Below are 20,420 nucleotides of genomic sequence, written 5' to 3' on the forward strand. Positions count from 1 at the left end.
GACGGCGGGCTCCGCTCTATGATGTCAGCGGCCACGCCCACCCCGGCGTTTCTAACGGGAGGGGCCAGAGCGGCTCTGCGAGGAGGCCAAAATCATTACTGGCCACCTCAGTGTTTTCACCTCCTCCGTGCGAGGGATGACCAACAAAGCGGTACTAACCAGGTGAGACTTCAGAGACAGGTGCTTACTTAAGGCCACCAGGCACATTTATCCGTCAGGGGAAGAAAGATGGCAGCGCCCTTGTGCACGGCCGAGCGCCGACGTCAGACTGGAGCACCATGGGCGCGGCCATCTTAGAGAAAGGCCGGTGTCCGTATGGCTGAGATGGGCTAGTGCCCCGACAGACGGCGGGGGGAAAAGGTTTGTAGAACCTGAGACGTCTTGGAGAAGCGGCGGTCACAGAGTTGACAAAAGCAGTGGTCACTTGACATCTTGGGTGTGGGGAGAGGGTGGTTGTGTTTAAGGAAGACTGCCATTGAAGGGACGAAGCCAATAGGGCGGAGCTTCCTAATAGATGCTAATGTCCCCCCCACCCCCCCCCCCCCCCCCCCCCCGGGAGTAGATACATAGCTACCTCTAGCGGGAAGGGATGAAGTGAAGGTGCAAATGAGTATGTTTCCTTCCAAAGATAGATGAAGGTGGCCGTGGGACATTGCAGAATATGAAATTACGAGATGATACTTTGCACATTTCCCAAATAAAAAAAAAAGCACACTTTAAAATTTTATTACTATTTAGGCGTGGGAGGTTTAATCTTAGAAGATGTTAAGTAGCTACTCCCTTTATTTTTTTTTTTTAAAGTTTCTTTAAATTTATTTTTGAGACAGGGAGAGACAGAGCATGAACAAGGGAGGGTCAGAGAGAGGGAGACACAGAATCTGCAACAGGCTCCAGGCTGTCAGCACAGAGCCCGACGCAGGGCTCGAACTCACGGACCGCGAGATCGTGACCTGAGTTGAAGTCGTCCGTTTAACGGACTGAGCCACCCAGGCGCCCCTAGCTACTCCCTTTTTAGAAGGCAACTTGAATCAATTTAAAAATTTCTCTTTGACCTAGAAATTCTTTTTTTTTTTTTTCCAACTTTTTTTTAAATTTATTTTTGGGACAGAGAGAGACAGAGCATGAACGGGGGAGGGGCAGAGAGAGAGGGAGACACAGAATCGGAAACAGGCTCCAGGCTCCGAGCCATCAGCCCAGAGCCCGACGCGGGGCTCGAACTCATGGACCGGACCGCGAGATCGTGACCTGGCTGAAGTCGGACGCTTAACCGACTGCGCCACCCAGGCGCCCCTTTGACCTAGAAATTCTAATTGCAACAGTTTACTCGGTAAAAATGTTTCTTAATATTAACCACATTGGCTTTTGTAATTTAGAAGAAAAAAACTAAATGTACAATAATACACGAATACTTTGGGAAATTGTGGAATATCCACTCAGAGAAACAGTATATAGAAATTGAAAAGAATATATGGTAGGGGCCTCTGGGTGGCTCAGTCGGCTAAGCCTCCGGCTCTTGATTTTAGCTCGGGTCATGATCTGAGGGTTCATGAGATGGGTTCATAAGACTTGAGCCCTGCATCAGACTCTGCATTAACCATGCGGAGCCTGCTTGGGATTCTCTCTCTCTCTCTCTCTCTCTCTCTCTCTCTCTCTCTCTCTCTCTCTCTCTCTGCCCCTCCTCTGCTTGCTCTCTCTCTCAAAATAAATAAGCTTAAAAAAGAGAGAAAAGAATATACTGCAACTGTCAGTTTAAGGAAATATAACTTTTCTCAAGAAGAAAAAAACACGTCTGCTGGATAGTATAAATATTATGACCCCCGTTATGGGAACAAATCATAAATATTTGTCATTGGCTAAATATTTAGTTTGGATTACTTCAGCGTTTATACTTATGGGTAGTGAATGTCAGAAGTTTTCATATTCTTGCAGGCCTGGCTGGCTCAGTCCGTGGAGCGTGCCATTCACTCTTGATCTCTGGGTTGTGAGTGTGAGCCCCACGTTGGGTGTAGAAATGACTTAAAAAAAATAAAAACCTTGGAAAAAAATAAAAGGTTCATTCTTGAGTCACGGAAGAGATATCATTTTTTAAAAAAGTTTTCACATTCCCAATTTTTGCAGTTTTCCATTAACATCTTTGTATCATGATTCTGTTACTTTAATATTATAAAAAGATGTCAATCTTAGAAAAGTTTTAGAATATTTAATGATGTAGATGTTCATAACATAGTAAATATAAAAAGCCTCATTTTTCTTTCATGAAAGACATACATATGTTTGAAAATTTGGGAGAAGATACTGTTAACAATGCTAGACTCTCAGGTACAGTTATGGGTGATTTAAGATGTCTTCATTTGCTTATATATGTTTTCTAGTTTCTATACGTTTAGAACTTATTGTTGGCATAATTTCTTAATAGTATTATATTCCCTTCAAGGATTAAATGGGCAGCCCCATTCACCTGGGATGTCAAGCTCTGAAAAGTGAGTTCAGCATCTGGTCCAGAGAGCTCAGAGCAGCCTGGGTAGCCTATTCTTGGACCCTGCCTGATCAGTTTCCTTGCCATGGCAGGATGTGTAGATTCACAGAAGGATAAGAAGTAAAAGGGTTCTAAGCACTTGCTTGCTAGAGCATTCATGCCTGTTTGTTTGTTTGTTTGTTTGTTTGTTTTTACTGTAGAGTGCCCAGAATCCATCCTGTTACAGAGTGGAGATGGTGACAGAACACTAATCCAGGATTTAGGGAAGAGATGTTAAAATTTAAGAATAGTTCACAAAGATCATTTTATAAATGCAGGGTCCCGGACCCCAATACTAGAGGTTCTGGTTTAGGAGGTCTGGAGTGTGACTCAAGGATTTGTATCTTTTTCAAGCTTTTCAGAGAATGCTGAGGCAGGAAGCCCAGAGAAAACACTTAGAAACTGATCTGGAGTGTTCCTGGCTTACAAATATGCTGGCTGGTTACCCTCAGTACACTTAGGTCTTGGTTCAAGTTACATCTGCTCAGAACAGCCTTCCTTGAAAACCCTTATTAAAATAGTTCCTCCATTACAACTTATGTACTAAGCTTAATATTTCTTCATAGCACTTAGCAGAACTGACGTTCTATTATGTATTTATTTTACTCAGTCGCATTCACGACATATGTACCACAAAGGCCATGACTTTGCCTGGTTCATTTTGTTCATTGATGTGTCCCCAGCGACTACAGTGGTGCCTGGCACAGTGTAAATGCTCAAAAAATGTATTTTTAGGGGCGCCTAGGTGACTCAGTCAGTTAAGCATCTGACTCTTGATTTAGGCTCAGGTCATGATCTCACAGTTCATGAGTTCAAGCCCCACGTTGGGGTCTGCACTGACAGCGTGGAGCTTGCTTGGGATTCTCTCTATCCCTCCCTCTCTGTCCTCTCCCCAACTCATGCATATGTGCCCACACTCTCTCTCTCTCTCAAAATGAATAAACATTAAAAAAAAAATTTATGTTTATTTTTTTATTTTTGAGAGAGAGAGAGAGAGAGAGAGAGAGAGAGAGACAGAGCATGAGTGGGGGAAGAGCAGAGAGAGATACACACACAGAATCCGAAGTAGGCTCCAGGCTCTGAGCTGTCAGCACAGAGACTGACGTGGGGCTTGAACCCACAAACTGTGCGATCATGACCTGCGCTGAAGTCGGACGCTTAACTGACAGAGCCACCCAGGCGCCCCCAAAATTTTTTTTAAATAAATGAATTACTCAACACTAAGTTGGTAATGAATTTTACCATAACACTGCATGGCAAATGTCTTTTTTTCCCCACAAGTAGGATTTGTAAATTGGATTGCATATCCTTATTATATCAAGAGAAATAACTGACCAAAAAAGAGAGAACCAGAAAAAAGAGAGAACAAGAGCCCTTTTGCTATGAAAACTAACAATTTGTTGCCAGCAGATCTGCTCAAGAATTACTAAAGGAAGTTTTAACAAAAAGGAAATGACAGAAGGAAACATGAAACATCAGGAATGAAGAAAAGGGAACATATGGCCAACTAATTTTTGACAAAAGCAGGAAAGAATATCCAATGGAATAAAGCAGTCTCTTCAGCAAGTGGTGCTGGGAAAACTGGACAGCGACATGCAGAAGAATGAACCTGGACCGCTTTCTTACACCATACAAAAAAAAAAAAAAAAAAAAAAAAACTCAAAATGGATGAAAAACCTGAATGTATGATAGGAAGCCATCAAAATCCTAGAGGAGAAAGCAGGCAAAAACCTCTTTGCCCTTGGCCACAGCAACTTCATACTCAACACATCTCCAGAGGCAAGAGAAACAAAAGCAAAAATGAACTATTGGGACCTCATCAAAATAAAAAGCTTCTGCACAGCAAAGGAAACAATCAGCAAAACTAAAAGGCAACCAACAGAAGGGAGAAGATATTTGCAAACAACATATCAGATAAAGGGTTAGTATCTAAAATCTATAAAGAACTTACCAACTCAACACCTAAAAGTAAATAATCCAGTGAAGAAATGGGCAAAAGACATGAATAGACACTTCTCCAAAGAGGACATCCAGATAGCCAACCGACACATGAAAAAATGCTCCACATCACTCATCATCAGGGAAATACAGATCAAAACCACCATGAGATACCACCTCTCACGCCAGTCAGAATGGCTCACATTAACAACTCAGGCAACGACAGATGTTGGAAGGACGTGGAGGAAGAGGATCTCTTTTGCACTGTTGGTGGGAATGCAAACTGGTGAAGCCACTCTGGAAAACAGGAAGGAGGTCCCTCAAAAAGTTAAAAATAGAACCACCCTACGACCCAGCAATTGCACTACTAGGTATTTATCCAAGGGATACAGATGTGCTGTTTTGAAGGAGCACATGCACCCCCATGTTTATAGCAGCACTATCAACAATAGCCAAAGTATGGAAAGAGCCCAAATGTTCATCGATGGATGAATGGATAAAGAAGATGTGGTATATATATACAATGGAGTGTTACTCAGCAATCAAAAAGAATGGAATCTTGCCATTTGCAACTACGTGGATGGAACTGGAGAGTACTATGCTAAGCAAAATTAGTCAGAGAAAGACAAATATATGAGTTCATTCTTATGAGGAATTTAAGAGACAAAACAGATGAACATAAGGGAAGGGAAGTAAAAATAATATAAAAACAGGGAGGGGGACAAAACATAAGACTCTTAAATACAGAGAACAAACAGAGGGTTGCTGGAGGGGTTATGGGAGGGGGGATGGGCTAAATGGGTAAAGGGGCATTAAAGAATCTACTCCTGAAATCACTGTCGCACCATATGCTAAACAACTTGGATGTATATTAAACAATAAATAAATTAAAAAATAAAATAAAAATAAAAATATCAAAGTAAAAAAAGGAAAAGGTAAATGTATCATCAGACATGATAGGCTGTTCCCCTTTGAGTTTTTAAAATTATGTTCGATGGTTGAAAACAAAAGTAACAACTTTCCCTGATAATGGTTCTCAGCATATGTAGAAGTGCTAAGTAAGCATCACGTGCCGTTGGGAGAGCTAAGACCACCACTATGTGCTACATACACACACTGGATGGGATGTCTAGGATCCGATGTGACCGTGCCAAATGCTAGAAAAGACACAACTGGAGCATCCGTACACTGCTGGTAGGAATGTAAATTAGTATGGCTACTCAGGAAGAGTCTGGCTGTTTCTTATAAGGTTAAACACAAATTTAACATGGGTACTTATCCCGGAGAAATGAAAACTTACGTTCACACGAAACTGGATTCATAGCATCTTTATTCATAACAGTGAAACACTAGAAACAACCCAAAGTCCATCAACACTGAACAGATAACCATGGTACATTCATCACAAAAGAACACTACTCATAACAAAAAGCAAAACTATTTATATGCCCAACAAAGTGGATGGAACTTAAGGGCAATTTGCTGCGTAAAATAAAGCCTGTCTTCAAAGGCTACACTGAATCATCCCATTTCAACAGCATCCTTGAAATGACAAAATCAGAGTGATGGAGTACTGGTCAGCGGTCGCCATGGGTCAGGGTTGTGGGGAGAGTGTGACTGTAAGGGGCAGCCCAAGGATGTTTCTTTGTGTTGGCACAATTCTGCTTCCTGCTTGTGGTGTGGTGGGATTTACAGAAATCTATATATGGCATAAAGTTTCTTAGAACTCTCCACTAAAAAACAAAACAAAGCCTCACACAAATTACTGCATGCTAAAACTAGTGAAAACCAAAAAAGGTCTATAGTTAACAGCATCGTACCAATGTTATTTTATTGGGTTTGATTACGTATTACAGTTATGTAAGATCACGTCGCTGAAGAAGCTGAGTACAGGTAACTCAGGAACTTTGCATACTTTACACTTTCTTGTGAGTCTAAAATTATTTCAAAAAAAATTAGAAAAATCATATATAAGGTTATTTTTGTAAACTACTTAACGCTAACTTATAAACTTAGATAAATACATCCAAATGTTACGTTACATTTATAAATATATTCCTTTTTCTTTTGCCCAAAAGAGATGAATTTAGAGCCTCAGAAATGCAAGAATCAGATGACACATGTTGGGCACAGAACACCCCTGCCTTGTGTACAACATTAACATTTAATCAGCGGTGAGAACACCCTGCTTTAAAATTATGGAATCACTGAGAATGTGATTCAAGGTACCCTGCCCCAAAATGGACATCAGGTGTATTAAGTTTAGATTTGTGACAGAAAACTCAGGTATGCATCATTTTCATGAGGCTTCTTTTCTTCAGAATTTCTGATATTTTGCTAGTTCCAACACATTTAGTGTGCTCATGAGTTTTATTTCTGCATGACTTCATGAGAAAGGATGAGGCAGAATGTATCACTAAAATCCTGCCATATTCACGGCCATTTTCCTTCAGCATGACTTTCAGACAACTATTGAGGTTTTACTTCTAGGCAACGACTTTCCCACGATCATCATGTTGCTACTGTGTGTACGTTCACTGGTGATCTGTTATGATCACTGATTAGACAGGACCTTTATTCCCATGAGGCTTTCCTGCTCTCTCCAGTCACAAGATTCATCTTACTGTGTGCTTTTCAGATATATAATTACCTAAAAATGTTTCCTCAAGACGTTTCTACATTGAATGGGTCAGAGGTTTTGTCTACCTGTTTTGACTTACGGTGTGAGGTAACTGATCACTGAAGGCACTAGCACATTCTCTGCATCCATTAGATTTCACTCCTATCCAAATTCCCTACCTTCCCAAGGGTGAAAATTTAGCAACAGGCTAATTAATCTACACTGACTTTTTCAGGTATGCTGGGAGCACACTGGTGTTTAATGAGTTCACTGAACTATCACTGTTTGTCTCCTGCCTGGGTTCACTTGTATGTAATTTCAGATTCCCTGCAAAGGATTATGTATTTTGACTTACACATTTTTTGTGTGTATTTTTTTAGGGTCTATTTTTGAGAGAGAATGCAAGTGAGCCAGGGGCAGAGAGGGAGGGAGGGAGACAGAGGATCCAAAGCAGGCTCTGTGTTGAGAGCGCAGAGCCTGATGCACTGAGAGCACACAGCCTGATGTGGGGCTCACACTCACAAACCGTGAGATCACATGACCTGAGCCAAAGTAGGATGCTTAACCGACTGTGCCGCCCAGGCGCCCCCATTTCTTGTGTGTATCAACGAGGCTTGACAAATGAGAGAAATGTAATCCTCAGTTATTGAACCCATCGAGTCTTTCTCATCTATGAATTCTTTGATGTCCAATGGTGCTGACTTGGTGTCGGAAGACTTTCTCACACTCACCACATACATAGTTTGTCTCCTGCATAAATTCCCTGGGAGGTACTGAATAGGATTTTCCACAGTCGGTACAAATAAAGGAAGTCAATCCTGTGTGAAACCTCCAATGTGGCACAAGGCGTATTTTCCTCCTCAAGGTGTGACCGCGTTCATTGTGTCATTAGGGTCTGTTTCCATTATGAGTTCTCTGATGTACAATCAGATTTCTCTTTGAGGAGAAGCCTTTTCCACATTCACCGCATATAAAAGGTTTCTCTCCTGTATGAGTTCGCTGATGAACGATTAGACGGCTTTTCACCGTGAAGCCTTTCCCACATTCATTGCATGCATAAGGTTTCTCTCCAGTATGAATTTGCTGATGTAAAATGAGCTCGGTTTCCACAGCGAAGGCTTTACCACATTCGCTGCAGACATAGGATTTCTCTCCTGTATGGATTTGTTGATGTACGAGGAGATAACGTTTCATGGTGAAGCCTTTCCCACATTCACTGCACGTAAAGGGTTTCTCTCCAGTATGAGTTCGCTGGTGTACCACGAGATTGCTCTTAAAGGCAAAGCCTTTTCCACATTTATTGCATATATAGGGTTTCTCTCCAGTGTGAGTTCGCTGATGTAACATCAGTCCACTATTCACAATGAAACCTTTCCCACATTCACTGCATCTGTAAGGTTTCTCTCCAGTATGTGTTCGCTGATGTACGACCAGCCGACTCTTCAGGGGGAAGCCTTTCCCACATTCGCTGCAGACGTAGGGTTTCTCTCCAGTATGAGTTCGCTGGTGTATGATGAGCATGCTCTTCACAGTGAAGCCTTTTCCGCATTCACTGCATACGTAGGACTTCTCTACCGTATGATTTCTCTGATGTACAATGAGATTACTCTTCCTGGGAAAGCCTTTTCCACATTCGTTGCATACATAGGGTTTCTCTCCGGTGTGAGTTCGCTGATGTTCAATCAGTCGACTCTTCATGGTGAAACCTTTCCCACATTCATTGCATAGATAGGGTTTCTCTCCTGTGTGATTTCGCTGATGTATGAGGACATAGTGCTTCGTGGTGAAGCCTTTCCCACATTCACTGCAGATGTAGGGTTTCTCTCCTGTGTGAGTTCGCTGGTGTATGATGAGCATGCTCTTCCCAGTGAAGCCTTTCCCACATTCACTGCATACATAGCATTTCTCTCCAGTATGATTTCGCTGATGCACAATGAGATTACGCTTCCCTGGGAAACCTTTGCCACATTCGCTGCAAACATAGGGTTTCTCTCCGGTGTGAGTTCGCTGGTGTTCAATTAGACGGCTCTTCATGGTGAAGATTTTTCCACAATCATTGCATATAAAGGATTTCTCTCTTTTATGAATTCTCTGATGTTCGTTGAGCCTGGACTTTCTGGAGAAAACTTTTGCACAAATATTGCATCCATAAGGTTTCTCTCCTGTATGAACTCTGTGATGATCTGTCAGCTGAGACTTCTTAACGAAGGCTTTTCCACATTCACCACACACATGGGCTTTCTCTATGTCATGAGTTCTCTGATGCTTAGTGACTTGGGACTTGTTGCTGACAGGTCTTGTACTTACAGGGAATTTAACCGCAGAATGAAAATCTTCACGCTTATCATGCAGAAATGATTTTTCACTTCCGTTGACTTTTGTAGAGTTCCTAATTTCATAGATCTTGCTCTGGTTGGCTAAACTTAAATTTGATTTCAAAGTTTTTATATAGAACTCAAACATATGATTTTGCCTGAAAGGAAAATGACTTTTGCTTTGAGGGACGATATTTCCAAATGCATTGTGTTCGGGGTACAGTTCCATACCTTTCAGCATTCTTTCATCTTCCCAGTGACCCTGCAGGTGATTATCAACTTTGCCAGTTTCTAGAAAAGAAGAGAACAATGAATCCTTTCATAATCTTGTTTTGAATAAAACTTTATTTATTTTTTATTTTTTAGAGAGAAAGAGAGAATAAAACTTTATTTTTTAATTTTTTAGAGAGAGTGACGGAGAGAGAGATCATCTCAAGCAGATTCCAGACTTGGAGCCCGATGTGGGGCTCAATCCCAAGATTCTGGGGATCACGACCCGAGCCAAAATCAAGAGTCGGACACTCAACTGACTGAGCCACCTGGGTGCCCCTGAATAAAACTTTAAGAAATTCTTTGGTGTTTCTTAAAAATGGCATTTTAGTGACAACAGTATAATACAGAATGCCATATATAAATGTTCCTTATGTCTTATACGTTGATAAAAACACAATTATACAGGCAAACGAAAAGAAAAAAGCAGTAAGTGTACCAATAAGGTGACACCGTTGACAACGTACGTACATTTGGCTGCTTTCTAACTAGGAACTTGCAGAGATACTAAAACACAAGTCATTTTTGGCAGCAAATGACAAGGTCGGAGGGATACCATTCCACAGAACTTGGAAAGACATCAGGTCACAGGGGTAGAAGAGACTACTATCCAGAACGATGAGGGTTGTGTTTATTCACTCCAAGCTCTTTACTGAATGGCTCCTGTGTACAGGCACTTATGCTGGTGTTTGGAACATTTAAAATATGCCTCACTTTCACTGATCTTAAGCCTAGTTGGGGAAAACCAAATGAAGAAAAAAAAAGAAAGGAGTTGGATACTGTTAAATGTGATTAAAGGAGAAATGGACACTGGAAAGTAGAGAAAAACAGGACATACTTCCATAAGGAAAAGACAGTTAAATGATGAATTCAGCAGACAGTGGTTAGGAATCAGGGTGACCCTGCTAACTTTATGGCTTGAGCCACTGGGTAGGTAGAAACATGTCAAATGGAGATGAGGAATATTACTGAGATCCAGAAAGTGTTGGAAAAAGTCTGTGTTGCAAACATCGAGAGGATTATTAGGAATGTAGTATAGGGGCATCTGGGTGGCTCAGCTGTTTGAGCGTCCACCTCTTGGTTTTGGCTCAGGTCATGATCCCCTGGTTCGTGGGATGGGGAGTCCTGCATCAGGTTCTGTGCTGCTTGGGGTTGTTTCTCTCCCTCTCTGCCCCTCCCCCCACACACGGTCTTTCTGTCTCTCTCTCTCAAAATAAATAAACTTAAAAAAATGTAGTATAGACATCAAGATCTGGTTGGGGGTATAAATAGAGATAGCAGTGTGGAAATAATACATACCTGTTATTCAAAAGAGGACCGGGTGAAACATTGGGAGGACACAGAGAATGAAAGATAATGAAGGTTTTAGATAGTCCAACATTTAGTTTGCGGATTCTTTAAGTTCACTGAGAGAAACCAAATTCTGACTAGAGAGATCAGGGAAATACGCATACTAAGGTGTATATAGAAAAAATGCATTTGTTACCTAGCAAATAAGAAAGTAAGGCCTTCAGAATTTAACATGAAAGGAAAGATACTCTTGCATTATAATCCTGTTTCTAAATGTGCCTTTCTATATAGACCACCATCCAACTAACTTCCCAAACATCAATCAGATTTAGTGGACCACAGTCCAACCTTGGTCCACCCGGTTCATATTATCCTATGTTCCAATCATACTGAATAGGCCACGCGTGATTGGCAGGAAATCTTTGTACAAAAAAGACAAAACCAAGCACAGCCCTCCACCATGCTACCTCGATTACTCACCTACCAAACCCAGTCATCCTGGCAATAAACGTGTACATCATCATGAATACTCCCATTCATCCCTGTCCCCGCTGCTTCTCCTACAGACACCTTCTAATGCTGGCTTTCATCCAGCCAATTCCAGACCACTCTGAATAGTCAACCCCATGACCTTGCCCATTTCCTATTTCATGCCTTCATTCCTAATTCATGGCAGCATCTTCTTAATTCAAAATGTACGTGTACCTTATACATATCATGCTGTCATTCCATTCTGATCGGACGGCCATGAGCTCCATTTCCTCTTTATTTCTAAATTAATCCCTTTATTGTTCATGTTTAGAGTTACCTTCAGTGAAGATTTAACCTCACCCAAAGAGAAGTCTGGCCCTTGCCCTTGGCTCCAGGGAAGTGATCTCTAGGCCCTTGGAATGTCCTACCTGACAGGAGTGTCTTTGTTTGCCTGGGGTCTTTGACCACTGGACATTCTAACAATGTGATTTACGATGGAGGCTTTGGGTCATGCCGTATCAGTTCCAACCTTCAGACCCTCAGAGGAACTGGAGACTACAGGAATTAGCCTGATTTCTGGAGGGGCTAGAAACTAAAGTTCAGCCATGTGGGCAATTGAGCCCCAGTAAAAACACCCAAAGGATCAAGTGAGGTCCCCTGGTTGGCAATACTCCGTTATTGTCACATCCCGTGGCTGGGAGGAGGAAATGCTGACCATGAGTCTGGAAGCACCATGTTCAGAGACTTCCTGGACTCCATGTGACCCAAGAATTCCACTCCTTGATGTATACCCAAGAAAAATTAGTGTTCACAGAATAATTCATAAAAGCCCCAAAAGTGGAAGAACCCAATGTCCACCAATGGATGAGTAAGTAAATAAAATGTGGTATATCCATACAGTGGGAGTATTACTTGGCCAATAAAAAGGAATGAAGTGCTGACACATGTTAAAGCACAGGAGAACTTCAGAAACATTAGGCTAAATGCAAGAAGCCAGACACAAAAGACCAAATATTTTATGATTATATGAAATATCCAGAACAGGCAAATCTGTAGATATAGAAAGTAGAGCAGGGGTTGCCTGGGGCTGGGGGCCTGGGAGGAAATGTTTCTTTTTATTCTTTATCTTATTTTTTTAAAGATTTTACTTAAAAAAAATTTTTTTAAACGTTTATTTATTTACGAGAGAGACAGAGTGTGAGCATGGGAGGGACAGAGATAGAGGGAGACACAGAATCCGAAGCAGGCTCCAGGCTCCGAGCTGTCAGCACAGAGCCCAACGCGGGGCTTGAACTCATGAACCGTGAGATCATGATCTGAACTGAAGTCAGAAGATTAGCAGACTGAGCCATCTAGGCACCCTTTTAATGTTTGTTTATTTTTGAAAGAGAGAGAGAGAGAGAGAGAGAGTGTGTGTGTGTGTGTGTGTGTGTGTGTGTGTGTGAATGGGGGAGGGGCAGAGAGAGAGGGAGACACAGGATCTAAAGCAGGCTCCAGGCTCTGAGCTGTCAGCACAGAGCCTGACGCAGGACTTGAACTCATGAACCATGAGATCATGACCTGAGCCGAAGTCGGCCACTTAACTGACTGAGCCACCAAGGCACTCCAAATTTTACTTTTTTTTTTTTACTTTTTTTTTTTTTTGAGAGAGAGGGAGAGAGAGAGAGAGAGAGAGAGACAGAGAGAGAATACGAGTCGGGGAAGGGCAGAGAGGGAGAGAGAGAATCCCAAGCAGGCTCCATGCTGTCAGCACAGAGCTCAATGCAGGGCTCGATCTCACAAACCATGAGACCATGATCTGAGCCGAAATCAAGAGCCAGACACTTAACCAACTGAACCCCCCAGGCGCCCCAAAGATTTTACTTTTAAGTAATCTCTATAACCCTCAGATCAAGAGTTGCATACTCTCCTAACTGAGCCAGTAGCCAGGTGCCCTAGAAATGTTTCTTTTTAAAGTGATAAAAATATTTCAGAAAAGGAGCCCTAGAAATGTTTCTTTTTTTTTTTTTAACTTTCCTTTTTTAAATTTATTATGAGAGAGAGATAGAGAGCAAGCGGGAGAGGGGCAGACAGACAGAGGGAGACAGAATCCCAAGCAGGTTCCATGCGGGGCTTGAACTTAATGAACCGTGAGATCATGACCTGAGCCAAAATCAAGAGTCAGACACTTAACCGAATGAGCCACCCAGGCGCCCCAGAAATGTTTCTTTTTAAAGTGATTAAAATCTTTCAAAATCAGGAATGGTTACGTAACTGTGTTAATGTGATACAAAGCACTCAATTGTATGCGTTAAGTTGGCAAATTGTAGGCTATGTGAATTATCTTAAAGCTGCTTACAAAAAAAGAATATGAAAAACAAATGATTTAGAGAAATTAGTACAACGGGAAGACCTACAATGAACCAAAGGAAAATCAGAAATATCAATCATAGGAAGGAAGCCACAGAAGCAAACACAGCTGATTTAGGCTAGACCTGATGATGTAAAACCATCTTTTCCAGTGAAACAGTCAACAGAAACTTTTCTAGTGACACAGTCAACAGAAACAGCAGAGATCTTTAAGACAAGAATGCCACAGTTAAAAGCATGGGCAGGGTAAGGTGTGCAGTACTAAGACAGAATAATGTTAAAATGGGATGAAGAGGGATTTTTTTTTTTTAATTTTTTTTTCAACGTTTTTTATTTATTTTTGGGACAGAGAGAGACAGAGCATGAACGGGGGAGGGGCAGAGAGAGAGGGAGACACAGAATCGGAAACAGGCTCCAGGCTCCGAGCCATCAGCCCAGAGCCTGACGCGGGGCTCGAACTCACGGACCGCGAGATCGTGACCTGGCTGAAGTCGGACGCTTAACCGACTGCGCCACCCAGGCGCCCCTCAAGAGGGATTTTTTGTGTGGAGGGCAGAGGACTCCTATTCCTCATGTAGGGACTCGGAAATCGTAGGCAGGTAAAATACCTAGAACTGAATTCACACTAGACAACAAGTAGGGAGGTATCGACTTGGAGTCTCAACCAGACATCAGAAAGAGCTTAATCCATAACCCAGAAGAGAAATCTCAGGTATTAGGAATACAGCAAAGAAAATGGAAAGGATCTGAAGACCTTCGAGGTAGGGGAAGAGCTAGGAAGTGGACCAGGGAAGAGAACAGGTTACTGTGGAGACACAACATACAGGGTAATCACCATTTCCGGAAGGGCCGGAACGTGCAACCGTCGGAAACAGTGTGAAGTCACGCATTGCTCTTTGGACTCAGCCCCCGGGAGGGTAATTTCACAGCCAGGGTGGCAGGAACAGGGACACCCACTCTGATGGGGCACAAAGAAGGGGGTCAGCTACAGAATCCACGGAAGAACACTAGGCAAAAGCAACACAAATTAAGGTGTAAAATGAAAAAAAGCAAGGATCAGATATCAGAAGAGGAAAAGAAGACTTCTACTTCCTTCTAAAGACCTGGAGGAAAAGCTCTCCCATGGTGGGGAGATGCATGGAGTCCTCAAGCACCCGGCCAGCCTCCTCTCCCCGGCTGGAGGGGGACTTCCTCAGTGACCCAGCTAGCTGGCTCCCACTCACCCGGACTGGTTCCACTGCGGACTTCCTCTTCTATCGCCCACGGTTCTTCCCCTCGTTCCAGCTTGGCGAGCACGTCTGGTTTGCTGGCTTGATGACCTGCCCGTGGGAGAGACAGGACACTTGGAGATGGGCTGGGGTGTGTCGGGATGGGAGGACGCTACATGTGAGGGGCTGAGGCAGTTTTCGCATCTGCACGGCAGGGGTTCTTCTCTTGGGAGAGGGCACTCGTGATGCTGTGATATTATAATATATATTTAGTCTTTGTACAGGCTCCCGGAACAGAGCTCGTAAGGCCCTTGTAATTTCCTGAGTGGCAGCTGTGATAGGAACATCTGTTCCAGGATTTGTTCTAAGTCCCAATTCCTGACACAGGAACTTCTAAGGCCCTTGGACTCTCCAGAGTGAAGGGTGTCTTTTGTGAACTAATGACTGGTCACAGGGGCACTGATCTAGCTTTAGCCTGGGGGCTGGCTGCCAGAAACACCCATGAGTGATTAGGAGGTTGGGACCTTCAGCTCCAACCCCCTCCCCCGGCCACTGGAGACTGAGTTAATCACCAGTGGCTAATGATCTCAGTAGTTATGTCTACATAATGAAATCTCCATAAGAAGTCCCAAAAAACCAGGCTGGGAGAGCTTTCAGGCTGATGAACACACTGGGGTGCTAGGAGGGTGGCTTACCTGGACAGGTCATAGAAGGTCCACACCCCTCCCCCCATACTTTCCCTTCTACCTTTCTTCCTTTTGGCTGCTCCTGAATTTTATCCTTTATAATAAAATGATAATCTTCTTTTTTATTTTTTTTTTATTTTTATTTTTTAAATTTATTTTTATTTTTATTTTTGGGACAGAGAGAGACAGAGCATGAACGGGGGAGGGGCAGAGAGAGAGGGAGACACAGAATCGGAAAACAGGCTCCAGGCTCCGAGCCATCAGCCCAGCGCCTGACGCGGGGCTCGAACTCACGGACCGGACCGTGAGATCGTGACCTGGCTGAAGTCGGACGCTTAACCGACTGCGCCACCCAGGCGCCCCAGATAATCTTCTTTTTTAACGTTCATTTATTTATTTTGAGAGAGAGAGCACAAGCAGGGGAGGGGCAGAGAGAGAAAATCCCAAGCAGGCTCTGCGCTGTCAGCACAGAGCCCAATGTAGGGCTCAACCTCATGAACCGCGAGATCATGACCCGAGCCGAAACCAAGAGTCAGACACCTGACCGACTGAGCCACCCAGGTGCCCCCATAAAATGGTAATCCTAAGTAAAGTGCTTTCCTCAGCTCTGCGACCTGTTCCGGCAAATTAGCAGACCAGAAACGGGGTTGCAGGAATGCCTAATTTATAGCTGGACTGAAGCGTGGGTACACTGGGTACCCAATACTTGCAGCTGGCCTCCAAAGTGAGGGCAGTCCTGCGGTACTAAACCCTTAAACCTGTGGAGTCTGACACCAACTCTGGGTAGTGTCAGAACTGAAATGGATTGCAGGACACCTAGCTGTTACCTGAAGAGCTGGAGACCTGGTTGTCGGTGCGGAAAAACCCCACGCACTTGGCATCATTTGTGTTGCTAATAAAAACAGCTCATAATACGTTAGACCCTTTTAGCATGTGCCAGAGGTGGTCCTGAGAATCAGCCATTCAGAACAGTGCAGGGACCCTGAAGTGTAAGCAGCTGAGAAAGGAAAGGCCACCGACCGGGCACCTTCTGAGGGACACAGGGAAACTGTCCTCACCCACTGACACCAGGTTCCTGTAGTTCTCCAGCATCACATCTCGATACAGGTCCTTCTGGGCGGGGGCCAGGAGCCGCCACTCCTCCCGGGAGAAGTCCACGGCCACGTCCTCCAGCGTCAGTGATTCCTGTAATAACAAAGCCCTGTTTAATATGAAAGGTTCGCTTTTACTGGTTCATGAGGAATATAAAGGAAGCTGCCCTGCTAATAGGAACTATGACGCTGAGACCAGTTCTGAAGTATAGGTGGTGTTTTTGTGTGTTTTTTAAGCCCTTCTCTGACACCAGCTGGAATGGCCTACAACTGAACTCAATTCTGACACTACCTACCTGGAGACGGCGTCACATTTCACAGGTTAAGGGGTCAGTCCCACAAGACGGCCCCTGCCCCTGCTTCAGACACCAATCCAAGTCCGTGTTGTCACCCGTGCTCTAACAAACTACAGAGTGGAGGTTCCAGTGACCCCCCCTCCTTGGGTTTGATTAATTTGCTTAAGCAGCTCAGAGAACTCAGTTTACTTAACCGCGTACTAGTTTATTATATATGATAAAGGATACAGATTTCATCCAGATGAAAGAGACGAACAGGGCGAGGTCCGAGGGGAGGGGCACGTCACCCCCTCAGCACCCACGTCCACTAAGCTTGGAGCTCTCCAAACCACACACCTTTGGGATTTTATGGAGGCTCCATCACAGGCATGGGGGGTCATGAACTCCATTTCCAGCCCCTCTCTCCTCTCTGGATAATGGGGACACAGCTGAAAATTCCACACTTCTGATCACGGCTTGGCCTTTCTGCAGACCAGCCCCCATGCAGGAGCCCACCCAGAGTCACACCATTAGAACAAGAGCTGCTCTGGGGCACCCGGGTAGCTCAGTCGGTTAAGCGTCCGACTTCGGCTCAGGTCACGATCTCACAGTTCGTGGGTTCGAGCCCCGTGTCGGGCTCTGTGCTGACAGCTCGGAGCCCGGAGCCTGCTTCCAATTCTGTGTCTCCCTCTCTCTCTGGCCCTTCCCTGCTCATGCTCTGTCTCTCTCGGTCTCAAAAATAAATAAACATTTAAAAAAATTAAATAAAAAGTTTATTAAGAACAAGAGCTGCTCCTATCACCCAGGACATTCCAAGGGATTTAGGAACTCTGTCACAGATGAGATCGAAGACCAAATATTGGACCGAAAGACGCCTCTAGTGCTCTTTTCACTTAAGGAATTACAAGGATATTAGGGGCGCCTGGGTGGCTCACTAGTCAGTTAAGCGGCTGACTTCGGCTTGATCTCACGGTTCGTGGGTTCGAGCCCCAGATTGTAATTATGCAAGTTGATAATGTGCTATTATTAAGCATTGGCGAAGATTTTAGGCATAGACGATCCACATATCACTTAGAAGGTACCCGCTAAATGCTTTACACAGTTTTACTCATTGAGTATGACTACAGACCAATGGAATTTTGTATAGTTAATATTCATCAATCCATTGCAGTCATTATTTCTTTAGATGCCTGGATTAAGAACAGATTATGTTCTTTGGAGTATGGTTCCACCGACACACAAAATGTCATGACAGGTGTGTTTACATACACAGATGTACATAAATCCAGTTACATTTGTAAGTGGGCCACGTGCACAGATGCACACACAGGTCCAGGGACAGCAGGAGCACACCACACATCTGTTAAAGCGGTATGAAGGAATGAGGAAAGAGGACATGAAAAGAGAATGTACTTTTTTGCTTTTAAGTTTTATTTATTTACTTTGAGAGACAGCATGAACAGGGGAGGTGCAGAGAGAGGGAGAGAGAGAATCCCAAGCAGGCTCCATGCCATCAGTGCAGAGCCTGACATGGGGCTTGAACTCACAAACTGTGAGATCACGACCTGAGCCGAGATCAAGAATCAGATGCTTAACCGACTGAGCCACCCAGGTGCCCCGATTTTTTTTTTTTCTTTAAAAGGTACTCGTGAGCAATTTGTATAGTTACAGGAAACAAAAGCACTAAAAAGAAGAGTAGGTAAAAACTGGATCTAAAAACGGGAAAGGGGGGCGCCTGGGTGGCTCAGTCGGTTAAGCGTCCGACTTCAGCTCAGGTCGTGATCTCGCGGTCCGTGAGTTCGAGCCCTGCGTCGGGCTCTGTGCCGACAGCTCGGAGACTGGAGCCTGCTTCGGATTCTGTGTCTCCCTCTCTCTGACCCTCCCCCGTTCATGCTCTGTCTCTCTCTGTCTCAAAAATAAAGGTTAAAACAATTTAAACAGGAAAGGATTCTTCATTTTCTGAGATAACACAAAGCTGTAAAGCAAACACCCTAGAACCCAGTAATTCAAGCCCTTACTAGACAAAATTTTGTGCAACTATCTAATGCCAAATCTGTACTTGAATGCCAGTACAGGCACCTGTTCCTAGAGCCTTACTTTGGTCCCCTGAAAAAACCGTGTTCACTGAATTTGCTTGGTTTATCCCCCAAGAGTCTCTGTAGAACTCTATAATAAACAGCAGGAGGGAGTCAGCTGCTGCCTTCATTAGAAGGTTAGTGTTCTAGGGCGCCTCAGTGGCTCAGTTGGTTAAGTGTCCGACTCGTGATCTCTGCTCCGGTCATAAACTCACAGTTTGTGAGTTCGAGCCCCATACACTGCACTGATGGCACACAGCCTGTTTGAGATTCTCTCTCTGCCCCTCCCACGCTCGTAGTCTCTCTCTCTCTCAAAATAAATAAACTTTAAAAAAAAAAAAAAAGGTGACTGCTGAAAACACTGTCTACCCCATCACCTCTAAGAAGAATATAAAATTTTTCCTGAGTCCTCAGTGCCATGAAATATTGACATCCCCTGAGGAACCTTTCTGCTTCCTCCTCTCAGTCACTGCATATCATGTAACTTAGCATGATTCTCTTGTCGTTGTCACACATATTAGATGCAGCGTGTCAGCTGATGTAACCCAGAGGATCCTTTAGTTACATATTATGTTCCAACGCTGGTCATTTACCAGGAATCACATTAACACTATATTCTTGATTCTACTTTGCCATGATGTTGGAGGTACAGTCAAAGTTTATTTCTCTCTAGATACTGAACGGATTTTTTAAAAAATTAAGTTATTTATCTTGAGACACAAAGAGAGAACGTGAGCAGGGGAGAAGCAGAGAGAGAGGGAGAAAAGGAGAATCCCACACAGGCTCTGCACTGTTAATGCGGAGCCTGATGCAGGGCTTGAACTCACCAACTGTGAGATCGTGACCTGAGCCGAAATCAAGAGTCAGACGCTTAACCAACTGAGCCACTCAGGCTCTATATTTTCACAAGCCTGTATAAATTCACCAGGGAATAAAGAAGAGAATTTAAAAAAGACAAAAATCACCTGGGCATTGATCATTTTCTTCTGTTTTGAGAAATGGCCAACAACTGGGATATTCTGTCTTTGTCTCTTCCGGATATGCCCCAAATTTCTAGTTAGAAATCTAGTAGCCAGTCAAAAGTGCTCCAGAAATGACACTGTCTAGGTCGTGGAACCTCCTCTTTCTTCATTCATTTCTTGTCTCTTGTCAGGACCTGTAGGCCGAAGAGCAAAATTACTTTCAGTGTTACATCCTCTCTTGCTGTGTACTCGCCTTGACACATGGTCCCCAGTATTTGTGTCTATTTATTTGGTTCCCCAGGAATCATGACTTAGGCATAAGATCCTGAAGTAGCAGGTAATGGGAAGTGGCAAA

The 20,420-nt window shown here is 43.7% G+C and overlaps 1 protein-coding gene and 1 long non-coding RNA gene across 4 annotated transcripts in view; one reads left to right on the forward strand and one right to left on the reverse strand.

Annotated features, from left to right (window-relative positions):
* Window positions 1–5,766: 5,766 nt before the first annotated feature.
* ZNF432 (zinc finger protein 432) overlaps window positions 5,767–20,420 on the reverse strand; it is a 30,637-nt gene continuing 15,983 nt past the window's right edge. For 2 of the 3 annotated variants that reach the window (XM_058708360.1, XM_058708361.1), the window contains exons 2-5: window positions 20,069–20,259; window positions 16,721–16,847; window positions 14,992–15,087; window positions 5,767–9,679 (exon numbers count right to left, since the gene is read on the reverse strand). In XM_058708360.1, the coding sequence (XP_058564343.1) occupies window positions 7,962–9,679; window positions 14,992–15,087; window positions 16,721–16,847; window positions 20,069–20,083 (1,956 nt within the window). In that variant the 5' untranslated portion in view covers window positions 20,084–20,259 and the 3' untranslated portion in view covers window positions 5,767–7,961. The remainder of the gene's footprint in view (window positions 9,680–14,991; window positions 15,088–16,720; window positions 16,848–20,068; window positions 20,260–20,420) is intronic. The other variant, XM_058708362.1, reaches the window with a different exon arrangement.
* LOC131499940 (uncharacterized) lies at window positions 6,538–9,960 on the forward strand. Its single transcript, XR_009256110.1, has 2 exons — window positions 6,538–6,627; window positions 9,795–9,960. It is a non-coding gene; the product is annotated as an uncharacterized LOC131499940 (long non-coding RNA).

Source organism: Neofelis nebulosa, chromosome 17 (genome assembly GCF_028018385.1).
Source record: "Neofelis nebulosa isolate mNeoNeb1 chromosome 17, mNeoNeb1.pri, whole genome shotgun sequence".
Lineage (NCBI taxonomy): Eukaryota > Metazoa > Chordata > Mammalia > Carnivora > Felidae > Neofelis > Neofelis nebulosa.